Raw genomic sequence first — 16,135 nt, 5'->3', positions numbered from 1 at the left:
TCGATGAAGTGGATGAGTTGCATTGTACTTTAAAAGTGTCCAGACATTGATGTGTGTACTGTATTCACCATCACAATCATTACATCAGCAAGAACTCATTGAGCATTTATTAGGCTCATCTACTAAGTACTTACACATTGGCCTAAACATAATCTGAAATTTTAATCATCGCAGAATCCTGGATATCTGTTTGGATAACAAACTCTGCACAGTCTTCAGTCACAAAGAAATTAAGGTTTTTAAGGAAACCATTCCAAGACTTCATGCTATTGGAGTTCAATGGGGACTGAGGAATACAGGTCTTATCTGGAGAAATTATCACTCATTTTCTTAAAATAATAAACATTTAAATGCTTTTTAAACACAAATGTTCATCTTGCACTAGCTGGACTTCACGCATTACATCATTACGTTGGAAAGGTCACGTATGATGTAGACAAAAGCGCCGACCCAGTGTTTACAAAGCAAACATGCAAAAAAATGGTTGCCACTGTAGTTCATTATATGGAGAAAAATCCTGCAATGTTTTCCTCAAAAACCTTTATTTCTTGGCGACTGAAGACAGAAAGACAATGGGATCTTGGATGACATGGGGGTGAGTAAATCTTCAGGAGTTTTTATTCTTGAAGTGAACTAATCCTTTAACGGTCACAAATCTCCCGGCCCAGTGTGCACATTAATCACAAAGACTTCGACAAGGTTGTCAATCCTGTAGAGTAGACCACATATTACCAGTTCAGTGCCTCCTGAATCTTGGAGTGAGACCTAGCCTCATTCCATGGATTTGTAATTCAAAGTCTAATTGTCACCAAAGAGAGCGTTATCAGGGATATCTGTCTGATTGGGAACATCCCTCATGTGGAGTTCCTCAGGGACACGTACTGGGACCCATCATCTTTCTAACACTGTTTAACAGTGCCCTTCAGGAACAAACAGACCACTAGAAATATGTGGACGACATGACTATGGTGGACTCCTCATCTGCCCAGTAATCTCCAAAAGACGTTGAATAATCTTGGTGTCTGGGTAGAGAAACAAAAAATCCATTAGAATACAGAAAAGAAATGCTACTGCTAGGTCAATATAGAAGTTTAAACCATTACCTGGAAGACACAGGGTTTATCACATCCCAACTGGTTAGAACTAAGGGTCCTGATAAGGTCACAAAGACCTAATGCTGTGGTTCATAAAGAAAAACATTTTCAGACACTATTATACATCTATTAAATGCATTTATTGATTTTTGGCTGACATGACAGACAGCTGTTGTAAAGAAGGCTTGATGTGTGTTCAGTAGACATGATCCGTGAATTATTATATCTCCAGGGTGTCCCTATAGTCCCACACGCACCAGCACATTCACACATACTGTGCAACGGAGGAATGGAGGCGTCACCTGTTCCCTGAGTTTAACAAAGACACAGTTCTCCAAGCTCAATGGGGCTGAATAATGAATGATCAGTGGTTCTCATCCGGTGGGTCATGATTCAGAATCGGTCACAGGTATCAGAAGAGGAAGAAACAATGCTAAATGCAAATAACGGCATAATTTTGTACACAATCAGAAAAACCTGCAAAATTTTCCCTTTAGAGGTAAAATAGCTTGGGCAACTATGTACTTTATTTACCCCTAGAAGTCACATATTAGTACTTTTAGTGGTAATAACTAAGGGAGCGAAATCAGACTTGCTCGATTTTTCAGAGCCTTGCAGAAAAAGGCTTACCAAAACAAAGTTACTGGGTTAATCGTTTTCACGTTTCCTTGGTTGGTAGATGCACCGGGGACCTGTTCATAGCACTTAAAACCTGGAAAAGTAAAATTTTCATGATACGTCACCTTTAAGGTACTGGGACTGCCCCAGTGACAATCTGTTTTACATCTAAAGATACAAGTTTAGCACATTTTTTTCTGAGAGTTTAAGATAGCAAAATAACATTTCCTATATATTTCGTTTGGTTAGTCAAAGGCCCTGCGTCTTGTCAAACAATCTCGGTCTTGAAGCAAACAAGCGGAGAACCACTAGTCTAGATAGTAACTCCCATGCATTTGTTTCTTCTAGGGTTATGGATAGTGGAAAAGAGTTGCCATCCAGACATGATCGTCGTTGAGTTGTGGCACAGTGATTAAGCACCAGATTCAAGGAAAAGGATCACTATGACTATAAATACAACATGAATAATAATAATGATGTTCAAATTGACAAAAAAACATTGTCTTAATGTTTCCCAAGCATCCATTTCCAGCAATAATACAAACTTTAAATGAGTTTATAAAAATGTCTAGAGACCGAGCGATTCAGATAAGCATCAGACAAGCTTTTGTCTGTAAGAAAAAGTCTATTTTAGTTTTAGTTAGCAGTGTTGGTCGCCATCTGTGTTCTCATTCTCTAAATTTTTGCCATCTCCTCTCATCACTGATTCGTGTTTTTTTTTTGGCTAGAACTGGGTTCCCGTTGGCCGGGAGGACTCTGCCCCATTTCCTACTCTGTCCCCGGTAGGAAATCCACAAGATCTTGCAGTATGGTTTCCAGCAGCCTCATGTCCGAAGGTGGGGTTGTTATCATCGAGGCCCCTGTGAAAGGGTCGGACATAAACTCTTCGTGGCTACCTTCACTTATATTTCGGGAGCAGTCAGAACTACTGTTGTCGACTACATTCACCACACAGTTGTCTAGGTTTAGTGTGCGTTCAGTGGTTGGGTCACTGCGGCCTACGGGACTCGATGGCTCAGAGAGAGGATTTGAGTCCAAGGTACAACTTGCATTCTGGATGGAATCTTGTTCAGGACTCGCATCCCTTTGCTCAGTATCAGCAGCGGTTTGGTCTAAAACATCCAAGACGCGGTCCAGACAGTCGATGGTACGGTCGCTGTCACTATCTATCGTGATCACAGTGGGAGAACGCAGTTCCCTCCTTCGCTTCCGGTGCTTCTTCTTCCTCCGCTGGATCCAGTCTGTGTCAGGCGCCCTTTGTTCGTAGATGATCTCCACACTTGGAGATCGTTCCCTGCTGGGTCGCCGTTCTCGGTTCCGCTTTTTTTCCTTGGTTGTGGTTCTCTCCTTGTGCCGCCGCTGGGCTGCTCGCTCCAAGTGCCGGGTTTTGTACTTGCGTTTACCACTGGGTTTGTCCATGCAGGATCTTTCAGAGTGCAAATCAGCGCTACTGCTGCTGACCGACCGCCTACGGCGTTTACGACAATGCTTTGCCTCACAGGGATGGTGAGAGCCAAGGAACGAATCAGGTGAGTCAGGAGACCTAATCCTCCTTTCCTTGTTTTTTCTCCTTTTTGAGTAGGAAGGAGAGTGCGAGAATTTCTCTCTTGAATGGCGCGAATGCTCTCCACTTCTGTCGCTGTTGTTTTGGGAAGGAGAGCAGTCACTACTGTGTGACTTAGATGCGGGGCTGCCACTCCAAATGGACACCGTTGGGCTTTGTGTCCAGCTCCGTGTTTGGCTTGGCGAGCAATCTGGGGTCTTGACTGGCCGTGATTGATCTGAACTCTTGTCCTTCTCTTTGCTGCCAGAGCGCCGATGACTTCTGTGCCTCTGGTTACCTCTGAAGCTGGAGTCATCATGTGAATGTGACTGTGAACCATCTTTGGACTGGTGACCATGGAAGGACAAGTAGTCGGCCTCTTGTTCTTTACTCGGTGACCTGACTCCATCCGGAAGTAAATGCTGTGGACTGCACAAGGGAGCAGGGCTTGGGAAGGAATTAGGACTAATTGGGTTCATGTGGGACTGTGACGGGAGCTGCACTTGGAATTCCTCTGATTTCATTACTGAGGCCGCTGTCTCGGTGGCGGCTGGCTCTTGCTCTTCTTCAGATGAATCTGAGGAGAGCTGAACAAGTTCAGGGGTCCGTTCAGCCATCGGTTTCACGTATCCCACAATTAGGCACTCTTCCTCTATATCATCTTCATCCGGTCTGGCTGACACGCCGACACTTGCCACAGGGTCAGTCGTGTTGAGGGCACTGAGGGGAGGGGCTGTGCTTGAGCTTGGCTCCGCCCCCTCACCCTGTGATAGGCTGGAAGAGGGGAGGAGGGTTGAATAGGACGGACCAGGCGTCTCATCATCCCACGCGGACTGACTTGGCAAACTATCCGCTCCACTTGCTGTGGCAACGGATGCAAGGCGTTCCTGGACAGCAGAGGGATTCTCCGTGACATTGTCCTCACTATCATTATCATCATCATCCTGTGAGAAATGACAACAATGAAGACTTGGATTAGGGTTGTGATTAGGGATGTCAACGATTAATCGATGATCGATTAATTGTCGATAAGAGATGCAATCGATTAAGGCTATCGATGGTCGGTTAACCGATTCAATGTTGGGCTGCGTGCGGCTCATGCGCACTCAACACGTGCGAGCGGCTGTGAGTGACGGTGACGATATATAAAAGCATCATCATTGATTCACAATGTACAAATTAAGCTTTTAATGTGATTTAAACTTTAAAGTACATTAAAATAGAAACAACATAAAAGTTCTTCAACATTAAATGCAATAGAAACGTAGTTACTAATCATTTCATCAGATAACTGTTTTATATCGTGCGCTTTGCAGGGCTGCGGGACACAGTGACAGGACAGGTAGTCTATTCATTCCTACAACTTGTTAATTCATTCCTACGAATTATTAATGTGGCAATTGTCCATGTTTCATTAATTTTGTTCCCTAAATAACCCATGATTTAAGTGAAATAAGGGAACAAATTAATAAATCGAACAAATTCTTAATTCATGAAATCTTTAATTTCCCTTCCCATGTTTACCACAGTAAGAGATGCGAAAACAGTTATTAAAAGCGAAAGATAATAAAATAAACCTGGGAAATTAGAGGGTTAGACTATGAAGATTTAGGAAAAGAAACAATGCCTAAATATACTGAATTTGTGCAAATTCGTGACCAACCGGCAAACCAGAACAAAGCCGCGTAAATGAAGACTATGGGGTCCAAAAGCATGGTCGCGATCTAACATTTTCCAGTTAACCTATTATTCCTCTAATAAACAAATCTTTTATACCACACTTGTCATAATCAGATCTTATAATTTCTAAATAAATAATTGCTGGATTCAAAACAGCGATTAATAGGCGCTGTGACCGACACATTCCTGGAGCATTCACTGCTGTCACTAAACGGTGACGCCGAGCATCGTTCACAAGTTTCTGCATGGACCTGACTAGGGCACAGGTTCTAAGCCCTGGGACAAAATGGGATGCTTTAAGGAAAATGTATAGCCTACTAAGTAATAGGCCCAACATAAAAATAACAATTTGTTTTCATGTTTTTTTTTTTTTTTTTTTTTTTTTTTTTAAATAGGCTATGCGAAATATATCCGACTTAAATAATTAAGATTAACGGATTTAAAACAGAAGTGTGGGCGCTCCATAAGTTCACAAAAAAAAAAAAAAAAAAAGGATGACAACGCATTCTGTTTGTTTGCTTTATTTTACAAGAGCACAAATCTTCTGTTTGTATTGTGAGTGTGCACAAATGAAAGTAAACACTTTTGCAGAAAATATATATTTTTTTAATGTCTCAGCTGTTTCGATCGCGCCGGAGCCTGCTGCACACGTATATTCTAGCGATTCAAACTTACATCGCAGTCTGTTCATTATCAAAATAAAATAGTCAACTAAACATTAAAAGGTTACACTGGTCAGTTTAAATAGACCGTAGTATACCGGTCCACTCTGCTGTTATGCCAAGGACGTTTTTGCTCATATGAAGAGGATCATCTTTTCTGTCTATATGCGAATGCGTGTTAAGTACAAGCCTAGTTTACATTATAAATAATAGTTTAACATTCAAATACATTGCGAATATGGAAACATTTCGTTTTATGTGGTTTAATTAACAAAGTTCGGGAGAAGCACGATCAGATAATCATCCAATTTGGCACAGGTGCATCTCGTTTAGCTAATAATCTTAAATAGCACGCAAGCGTATATATATCCAGTCTTCCTACCTCCTGTCCCACGACAGTTTTTCGGCAACCCTCCTCCACCCCAACTCCTCACTTCTAATCTATTTATCCCAAATTAGGGATAGGGGGAGTTATTTGGGTTCGGGCTATGCTCCGGGCCCGGACCCCTCCCCCAGGACAGCACGCCAAAATATGCCTACTATTTGCCTTCAGATTAGATGTAAGGGTGAACTCGTGAAGTGCCGAATGAGACATGAGCAATAACCTCCAAATAAATCTAGCCAAAGCCGCGCTCGCTCATCCTTGTCTGCACGCATGCACTGTCACGATCTAATGCGCTGTATGCTGGATTTTTAAAAATCTGCATTTTCTAGGACAGAATCCAGCAGGATCAAATTAATGTGAGCAACTGTGTTTTGGTGCAGCAGCGCCGATGTAGTTCACTTAATGTGCAGCGCAGTCACACGCGCTCCACATTTCGGATAATTTTATTTTAAATACAATAATGTCAGTTGAAAACATTGCAATTGTGCTTTAAAATACAACAACGAGCACCACAAAACCATTTAAAGAGGTGCGTTCAGCGTTCTCCGTGCGGGATTGGAAACTATCAACAAAGTAAAATGACCTCAAAAGTATGGCGCCCTTCATTTTATCAAATGATCATAATCGCATCTATTCATTTTATAATCCTGCTACTAGCATTTTATTCAGACTAAAACCTCTTTAATTCAAGTGAGAAAGCGTTTTGTGTGTGTGTGTGTGTGGCTTTTGCACATCCTGTCATACCGCTGACTGCGTGCCTGCAATAGACGCATTTTGCAGTATTATGGTTAACGATTAATCGATTAATTGATCGTTAATTTAAACGACGATCGATCATGGAAATAATCGAAATTTGACATCCCTAGTTGTGATGATAGACGATAGTATCATGTATCGATGAAACTCGGAGATAGAGAATGCCTTTGACGATTATTATTATATATCAGGTTGGTAATACTAGCTCATTAATATTAGGGCTTATTTTTTACATCATATTTATTTTTCTGTGTTTTTACAGTGTTGCACATTATAACCAATCAGAGACAATTCCGTTGAGTTTACAAATGCAATGGCCTATCGGAGAGGTTTAGAGGAGTTATCGTGTTTTGCTGTTCAATGCATGTTTATAGACCGAATTATGCTTTCTCATGGATTCTCCCATCATAAAGTGCAGATGTGCATGCAATGCATTAAATTATGTTAAATACAAATTTAGTCATATTAAAAGTATTTTATATATTTATTTAATAGATTACACTAACATTAGTCTGCTGGAGTTGGTTCACTCTCCGGCTATAAATAATTAAACAAATTAGCAGCTTAAGAAATTTAATTAATAAATTAAATCGATTAGACATTCTTTATGAACATTAAAATGTAATTAAACCATTAAAATGGAATCCCATGTAAATAAAAATAAAAACTAATTATAAAATGGATTTCATTGGGACATGAAGTTTAAATCTTCATAAAACTTTAAATAAATGGTTATAAACTTAAATTGTATTTTAATCAATTAGACGCTCTTTTTTTATTTAAATTTAACCCTTAAAACAGAATTTGGAAAAATTATTTTTGGAAAAAAAATTAATTTGGGGGGGGTGGGGGGTGGAGGGGTGGAATAAAACAGATTTCACACGGCCCTGATCAAGTTATTCATTCCAAAAAAAAAATGGCCAAGCAACCAATTTTTTCGACCACTTGAGAAGGAATGACCCTTCATTGAACAGAAAATAGAACGTAGTCATAGAAAACTACATGAAATTCAGAAACAGTTAGTCGTTACTAAATGTAAAGTGATGCGTGTCTCACCTCGGAGATGGCGATAACAGTAAGGTCCGAGCTGCTGCCCTCCTCGTAGCTGGGCGCGGGACAGTCGTAAACGGCCTGCTGGTCGTACTCCTCCATATTAAGGGTGGAGCGGGCGAAGCTCACCAGCTCATGCAGGAAGTGGTCGGTGCGTGCCAGCAGGAAGGGGCGGAGCTCGTCTCGGATGGCCATGTCCTCCATGTTGTAGTTCATGATGCGCGAGATGATGATGTTCTGCACGATGTTCACCAGTGAGCCGTGCGAACCGTACAAAACGGTGAGTTCCCGCTGTAGCCAAGGAAGCAGTCGTCGAAGACAGCCAGGGTTTTGTCGCAAAAAAGATGCGGAAATGTCCCTTCGCATGCCAGCGTCTCCTGAGTTACGCACGCGTATGCCAGTCCTGTAAAGTGCGCGGCGGAATGCGACAACGTCTTGGTCGCACAAGCGCCGCAGGCTCCGCCCCTCGCCCCGCCCATGTCTGCGCACTGTTAATCGCAGCATGTCTTGGTTCTGTGCGAGCGCCGCTGCATCCATCAGGCCGTCGAACATGATGTCATCTTCCAGTGGAGGCGACGTAGTAGGGCCGGGGGTTTGCGCTCTGTGGCTCCGCCTCTCTCTGCGTCTGAGGACTCGAGGGCGGAGCACACGCTCAGGTGGATCGGTGTTCGCAGGCGCACCGTTCTCCGGAGGCCGCACCACGAACTCCTTAAAGTCGTTTTCCCCTTTGACGGAGTGGAATATAGAGTGGAAGCGCTGCTTACAGAGCGGACACTCGGCTTTGTTCTTGGACCACTCGTGGATGCAGCGGAAACAGAACTGATGCAGGCAGCGGTCCAGCGACGCCACGTTTTTGAAGCGGTCGAGGCAGATGGGGCATTTGGAATCAGGCGAAGCGTTGGCTAATAAACGTTGAGAAGATTTCCCAGCACTGTCTCTCGTCCTCGAACGCAACTTCATCTTAGAAGGCGCCATCATCTACAACACAGTGTCAGGTTCATTAGACTTTACTACATTTTATCCAAATCAGATTACGAATGAGACACAGCGGCAAGTTACTAGTGTAAACTAGTGTAATACAAACAGGGTCCTATAAATATGAATCTTTTTTTTGATTACCATTTAGATTACGTTTTAACAGTTTAAATCAAATTGAACAATCAAAAAGGATTATTTTAACAAACTTTAACAATTTATTATAATGTAAGCAATAGTACATTATTTAACGAATCAACTTATTTCCAACAATAAAAAAAATAAATCCATTCTTGAATCTCTGAATACAGCGACAATGTATAAAAACCGTAATACTGAGAATTACGCTGAAAATATCAGAAGAAAATCACTGGAAATATTAGAAATGTTCCGATAAAAGCAGCGACGAGCTGTCTGTCGTGTTTTGATCGATGATTATTGGTTATCTCTCTCTCCTGCCTTCCTTTATGAGTCAAAATAGCGATTATAAAACACCTCTGCAGACAATAAAAGGATAAAAGACACTAAATATGATAAAAAATAAATAAACCAAATGTCTGGTTTATGGGGCAGCTTCTCACCTGATCATCGCCTACACATCACAAAAGCGCAGAAAAACGCGGTCATCCAAACTGCAAACACATCTGTGTTACATCAGCGCCACATCCTTCACGATAAAAATACAAAATAAGAGAAAATTTACATTTAAAGACCGATAGAAGTGGAGAGGTTTCGCAATGATGTTGAGGAGCAGAAAACACACTGCAGAGCGTCTCTTCCGGTAGGCGTCACGGGCACGCGCACGCACATGACACGCGCGCCCTGTGACGGCCTGGAGCGGTACTACACCGCTGGATTAATGGAATGAAAATAAATAAATAGAATGCAGAATAAATAAATATAGAAAATTAACACATGCGTGTTCTTTTTTATATATATAAACATAGTACTTATTAAATAATATACCAATAAATGATAAAGTAAACCTATTAATAGTAATAAATAAACAAATGAAAAATACAACAAATAAAATATAATAATAATAATAATAATAATAATAATATTTCTTTTTTTAAAAAATTGTAAAAACTATTATTTCTTTAAAACATAAATAGTTTTATTAAAATATACCGAAAACAAAAATCTAAATGCATGTTCTGTCTTCTTTCTTTAAAATATAAAGATAATAGAAAATAAATCAGTTAATAAAAATAAATACACAAATTAACAGAAATAAAACAAATTAATAAATTCATGCTTTTAATACTTATTGAAAATATGAACATGTATTCATTAAAATATAATAAACAAAAATTCAAATAAATAAAAAATACAAAAACAAGCAAAGAAAATTAATGCTCTATCTTCTTTTTAAACAACATATAAAAATCTATTTATAAAAACTTCAGAAAATAAATAAATAATAAAGTAAATCACTTTCTAAAATAATAATCTCTTTATAAATATAAACATATATTAATTAAAATATAAACAAAAATTAAATTTATAGAAAAAATTAAAACAGACAAATAAAAAGCATGTTCTTTCTTTTCTATCCTTAACGACATATAAACTGCCATTTATTAAAATATACAGAAAATAAATAAAATAAAATTAACGAATAAGCAAATAAAAGTAACCAATGCATTAAATAAACAAATAAACATGCATGTTCTTTCTTTAAAATACATATACACATATACATACTAAATAAAAAAATAAATAATATAAATAAGACATTTATTTTTAGTTACTAAATAAACAAATACCAAATAAATAAATAAATGCATGTTCTTTCTTTCCTTTCCAAACATTTAAACATACTTGTATCTGAATATACTGAAAATAAATAAAAAAGTAAAAACAATAGCAAAGGCAGATCCAGCTTGGATAACAATTTTTAACAAACAAATTCATCCAAATATATTGTTTGTAGGGTATAAATAATAAACATTGATTTAGTTGTTTTATATTAGGTAATTTATTTTTAAATCACTGTTTTAACTTTATTTGTCGACGGAAAATATAACAACGCGCAGTCTGAGCTGGAGAATGATAAACACGTGACGGCTTCCGGGCGTCGTCCTGGATACCAGTCGTGTGCTTCCGGTCGCTGTGCGATGCTAAGCTAAGCGTGCTAACGAGCTGCTCCGAGTTTCATCCGAATTTTAAAATCGAAATAAAGACAGAATCGAATCGAAGCGATGCGCGTCAGCCGCCGCAGTTTGGACAGAATCTTCTCGATCGTGAGTTTGAGATCTTTAACACACACACGATGAGCAGAAACACATTATACTCTACTTGACTCACAAGAGACACAGTGCTATTTAGCTGTTGTTTTGTTTTTATACTATTATGGTAGTTATTAATATTTTTAAATGTATATATATTTTGATTTAGCTTTTTAAGTTTACAATTCAGCATCAAATTATTTCAGATTTATGATAATCTACACTACTGTTCAAACGTTTGAGATCGGTAAATTATTCAGTGGTTTTTACGGTTTTATTTATTTGATCAGAAATACAGAAAAACAGTAAAATTATGAATTATTGCCATTTCAAAATATCTCTGTCAAACTGTAATTTATTTCTGTGATTTTCGTCATCGTTCCTCCAGTCTTCAGTGTCACGTGATCTTCAGAAATGATTATTTATTATCAATATCACCTACAGCTGTGCTGCTTAATATTTGTTTACCTTTAATCCCTTTTTCAGGATTATTTAATAAATGCAAGATCAAAAGAACAGCATTTATTTCAGTTTGGGGCCATTCTTTCTTTTGAAATGAATGCTTTTATTCAACAAGAGTGTGTTAAATTGATAAAAAAGTGATGTAAAGACTCATCATTAATTCATCTTTGATCACAGAAATAAATTACAGTCTAACAGCTATCCTCATAAAAAAAACTATTTTAAATTGTCATAATATTTCATGGTTTTACTGTATTTCTGATCAAATAAACACAGGCTTGATGAGCGGAAGAGGACACATCTCTCAGATCCCTAACTACTGAACAGCAGTGTGTTTTCTAGCACATCTGATTCCTGTGATTGTGTAGACTGATGGATGTGTGTGTGTGTGTGTGTGCAGGGTCTTCTGCTGCTGGTTCTGCTCTCGTGGGGCTTCGTCATCTACGGCACACGAGTCGCCGCACAGTGGGAGCTGGAGAAACGAGAGAAGATCAAGACGTAAAGCTCAGCAAACATGAGCCGAGACGCTGAGGACACAAACCCCTCACAAACACTTCTTCTGTATAAAGACTGATGTCTGTCTGGCTGCTTCATTCACACTGCTCTGTGTGTGTGACTACACTTTCAGGCCACTAGATGGCGTAGTGCACTAGAAACCACTCAAGCACACTACATAGGGCTCGAGAGAGAGCAGAGATCCGGGAATATTCCACACACAAACCAGTGATAATGCAGTTGCACAAAACAAATGCACAATAAGATTATGAAGTAAGATTAATGATGTTATTAAAGTGTTATTATAGCATCACTACGAGAGCTTGGACACTATGCGTGTGTCATTTTCTTGTGGTTTGTCTGTATTTTATGTGCCTACATATGTTTTAAAATTATCTTTATTTCAGTTTGTTGTTTTTGTACAACAGAGTAAAGTGGAAAATGTTTCCTCAGTAACATAACATAAATAAAACTTGATTTGTTTTACAAAAAGGTGTTTTTTAGTGGTTTTCATCAACCGTTTAATCTTCCTTTTTGGCTTTAATTAATATCCATTTCAGTTTTTGTTCAATATTATAATTAAACCCAACATTTGTAACATTTTTAATCTAGTGTTTCTGTTTTATTTGAGTGAACAGATGTCCTTTTTCAGCAGTTTTGGTTTGAGAGAAGCCTGTTTGTGAACGGAGCTGTGTGTGTGTGTGTGTGTGTGTGTGTTTGATGTGTCTGCGTCTGCTGTTCTCTCTGATCTTAATGAAATGATTGAGTGAATGGCTCTTTTGTGCTCGTGTGCCGCTCACGCATTTCATTAGCGAGCCTCTTCAGACGCCGGATTATTCAGAAAAGCTCTCGTCTCTTCCACATCTACAATCAGTGTGTGTGTGTGTGTGTGTGTGTGTGTGTGTGTGTCTCTGCACCTGTAGTCCTGAGGTCTGTGTGTGTGATGTTTGTCACCTTCACTAAAACTAGAGATTTATAAATAAGTTTCACACATAGTCAGATATTAGAGTTATTAGTTATTTGCAGCATAAACACACATTATATATGATGTATGATGATTTAGTGTGTGTGCATCAGCTGCAGTCAACACACTCGTGTCTCACACACACACACACACACACACACACACACACACACACACACACACTTCTTATTCAGATCATCAGCTGAGGCCAAACTCTGTCTGTAATCCAAAGACTGTTCATCTGTGTGTGTGTGTGTGTGTGTGTGTGTGTGTGTGCCAAGATGCAACGTTGACAGTGTTTTACAATCGCTTTGACAGTTTTTCATATTTTCATTTTGAGCTGATCTTGTGTGGAAAAGGAAAAATATAGAGCAACACAAAGAGAAAGAAAGAGAATGCATGCATTTACTAAACCCAACAAAAGAAACTAGAGTGAAAACACAATCTATGATCAATGTAATATACTGATTATTATCAATGTTGAACACAGCACAATATGAACAACGATGTCACCTCTGATCAATCTAATGCGTCGTTGACGAATAAAAGCATTGAAAGAACATGAGTGGCCTGTCACCATCATTAAACGCATCTGTTTCACATCTATAACACTGTCTCAACACGGACTGATCAAACACAGAACAGCTAAAGTGACACGGCATCCTAACAGAAGCAGAGCTGTGAGTGTGGTGGCTCTGTGGGGTCACGCAGGGGTCAGGGGTCACGCAGCAGGTCGGATCCGCCGAGGACTCCTGGGATCCTGGAGTAATCCTCCGTGTGTGTCTCCCGCGGTGTCACAGGGATCCTGTCGTCTTTAGCCGGAGCTGTGGAGCGCTTCTCCTCCAGCCAGTACGTCACCATATCCCCCTTCCCCTGAGACACACCAGAGAGTGTCAGCACTGACCCTCACAAACATTCATAATACATGGAGAGTAACGCTTTAAAAAAAATAGACTATATTTGTGCTTTTATATTTTTAGATGATAAAAAGGTTGCATGTCTCATAATACTTTTTGTATTAGTTTTGTAAAATATTTTTTCCCCATATCTCACACTCTTTTTATGCATTTTGTTTGGAAATGAACATGAATGTGTACAATTGCAGCATAAAAATAAAAAATAATGCAGGTGAAATTAATTTATTTGAAAACCTTTCAGATAGTAAAATTCATGTTGTTTGGATCTGTTTTTTATTTTATTTTCTTCTTTATTTTTTTAGATTTTCTTTTTTGCAATCATGAGTTAAAGGAATTTCATTCAATTCTATTCATCCCAATGGGGTTCATACTGATAATTCATGTGTGTGTGTCTGTGTGTGTGTGTGTGTGTGTGTCTGTGTCTGGTGTCTGTGTGTTATGTGTGTGTGTGCTGTGTGTGGTGGTGTGTGTGTGTGTGTGTGTGTGTGTGTGTGTGTGTCTGTGTCTGTGTGTCTATGTGTGTGTGTGTCTGTGTGTGTGTGTGTGTAATTTTTCAAAATAAAAAAAAAAAACCTATTAAAAAAGGGTTAATGCAATAATAACATAACATTCAAGAGGTTGCTGATCAGATTCGTCATAGTTTCATGTGTTTTATGCAATAAAGATTATTTGGCTCAAAACGGATCCAGAATGCAAAAATAAAAAATAAAAATCAGTGCGTTCTTCCTAAAACATGCTTTAGTTATCACACATTTACTCATGTTCCTGTGGCTCAGTGGTGATGCATTGTGGGTTGAGTTCCCAGAGAAAACACATACTGATATAGATATAGCCTGAATGCACGGTAAATAAGCATCTGCCAAATGCATAAATGTGAATTTAATTCCATCAGACATGTTTGCATTTGATTAAAATAAAAAAAAAACAGGAGAGAAAGTGTTGTTAAAGAGTGTGAATGGTAATGACTGGCTGACCTTGACCTGTAGCAGTCCTCTGCAGGTGAGCACGTATCCTCCGATCTCCTCCAGCAGGTAATATGTGCTGGAGCTGCACTGGATCTTCAGCGCTGCACACAACATCAGCCTCGGTTTACAGCTTTCTGCTAATTCAACACTTTCTGCAGTTTCTAAGTATTCCTCCTCCCGCATTAAATCCACTTCTTTAACTACACACTCTTCCGGTCAAACGTTTTAATTTTTTTAAAGAAAGGTCTTCTGCTCATCAAGGCTGCATTTATTTGATTAAAAATACTGAAAAATACAGTAATCTTGCAAAATGTTATTACAATGCAACCTGATTATTTCTACGCTAATATCCTTTCAGATAGAATTTATTTCTGTGATGCAAAGCTGAATTTCCAGCATCATTCCTCCAGCGTTCAGTGTCACATGATCTTCAGAAATCAGATGCTGAGGATCAGATGAAGACAGCATCTCTCACCTTCGCTGGTGGACTCCATGCGGGACGCCGTGTTCACCGTGTCTCCAAACAGACAGTACCTCGGCATCTTAGTCCCCACGACTCCTGCCACCACTGGACCTGAAACACACACCGGATAAAACCGGGTTACACACATCTCTTATTAAAGCAGCAGAAGTTCTTGACCAGAGTGTGTGGACCTGAGTGTATCCCAGCCCGGATCTGCAGCTGGGTCTGTGTCTGTGGGGGATCCTGAAGGTCTTGCAGACGGACACCAGATCCAGAGCCATGCTGGCGATCTCAGACGCGTGGAGAATCCCGTTCTCTCTCGGCACACCGGACACCACCATATCTGCAGCACAGACCCTCACGTCACACATCTCTGGAGAGACTCAACACACACTGTGAGGAAACTGTGAGGCGACGTACAAGCATCGCCGATGTTTCCACTTTATAGACATCATAGTTGTCGATGATCTCGTCGAAGGTGGTGTAGAGTTTGTTGAGGGAAATCCACCACCTGGTAAGGAGTGCTGGTGCTGGACAGCTGCGTGAATCCCACGATATCACTGAGAAGACCACCGGAGACCACAGGAAGAGAGACAGAAGAGATCTGAATCAGTGTCTCTTCAGTGAATGGGTGCCGTCAGAATGAGAGTCTGATAAAAACATATTAATCTGCTGTTGTCTCTCACAGATTAGTTCAGAGCTGTTTAAACGCTGCTTGATCTGTGCAGATTTCTCTCCTGATTCAGAGCAGAACACTGTTTCACTGGAGGAAGTGTTATTCTGGATTATAGACTCTATGTGTTTGAGTTAAAATCATCTTAATGCTGGATGTGTTTCAGGTTTTGTCTTCTCCAGATGTTCACTGATGGACTGTG

The 16,135-nt window shown here is 39.5% G+C and overlaps 1 protein-coding gene and 1 pseudogene across 1 annotated transcript; both read right to left on the bottom strand.

The window, feature by feature from the left end:
• Positions 1-87: 87 nt before the first annotated feature.
• Positions 88-9,542, bottom strand: LOC113089749 (E3 ubiquitin-protein ligase Topors-like). The gene is made up of 4 exons (XM_026256113.1): positions 9,345-9,542; positions 7,795-8,766; positions 1,104-4,199; positions 88-1,022 (listed from the first exon to the last, which is right to left on the bottom strand). The coding sequence occupies exons 2-3, from the start codon at positions 8,764-8,766 to the stop codon at positions 2,481-2,483; spliced, it is 2,691 nt and encodes an 896-aa protein (XP_026111898.1). The 5' UTR covers positions 9,345-9,542; the 3' UTR covers positions 88-1,022; positions 1,104-2,480.
• A 3,588-nt stretch (positions 9,543-13,130) lies between these two features.
• Positions 13,131-15,878, bottom strand: LOC113089750 (atrial natriuretic peptide receptor 1-like; annotated as a pseudogene).
• Positions 15,879-16,135: the final 257 nt, after the last annotated feature.

The sequence above is a fragment of the Carassius auratus genome, unplaced genomic scaffold (genome assembly GCF_003368295.1).
Source record: "Carassius auratus strain Wakin unplaced genomic scaffold, ASM336829v1 scaf_tig00050902, whole genome shotgun sequence".
Classification (NCBI taxonomy): domain Eukaryota; kingdom Metazoa; phylum Chordata; class Actinopteri; order Cypriniformes; family Cyprinidae; genus Carassius; species Carassius auratus.
Note: the sequence above shows the minus strand (reverse complement) of the source record. Positions and strands in the feature narration are given on the sequence as shown.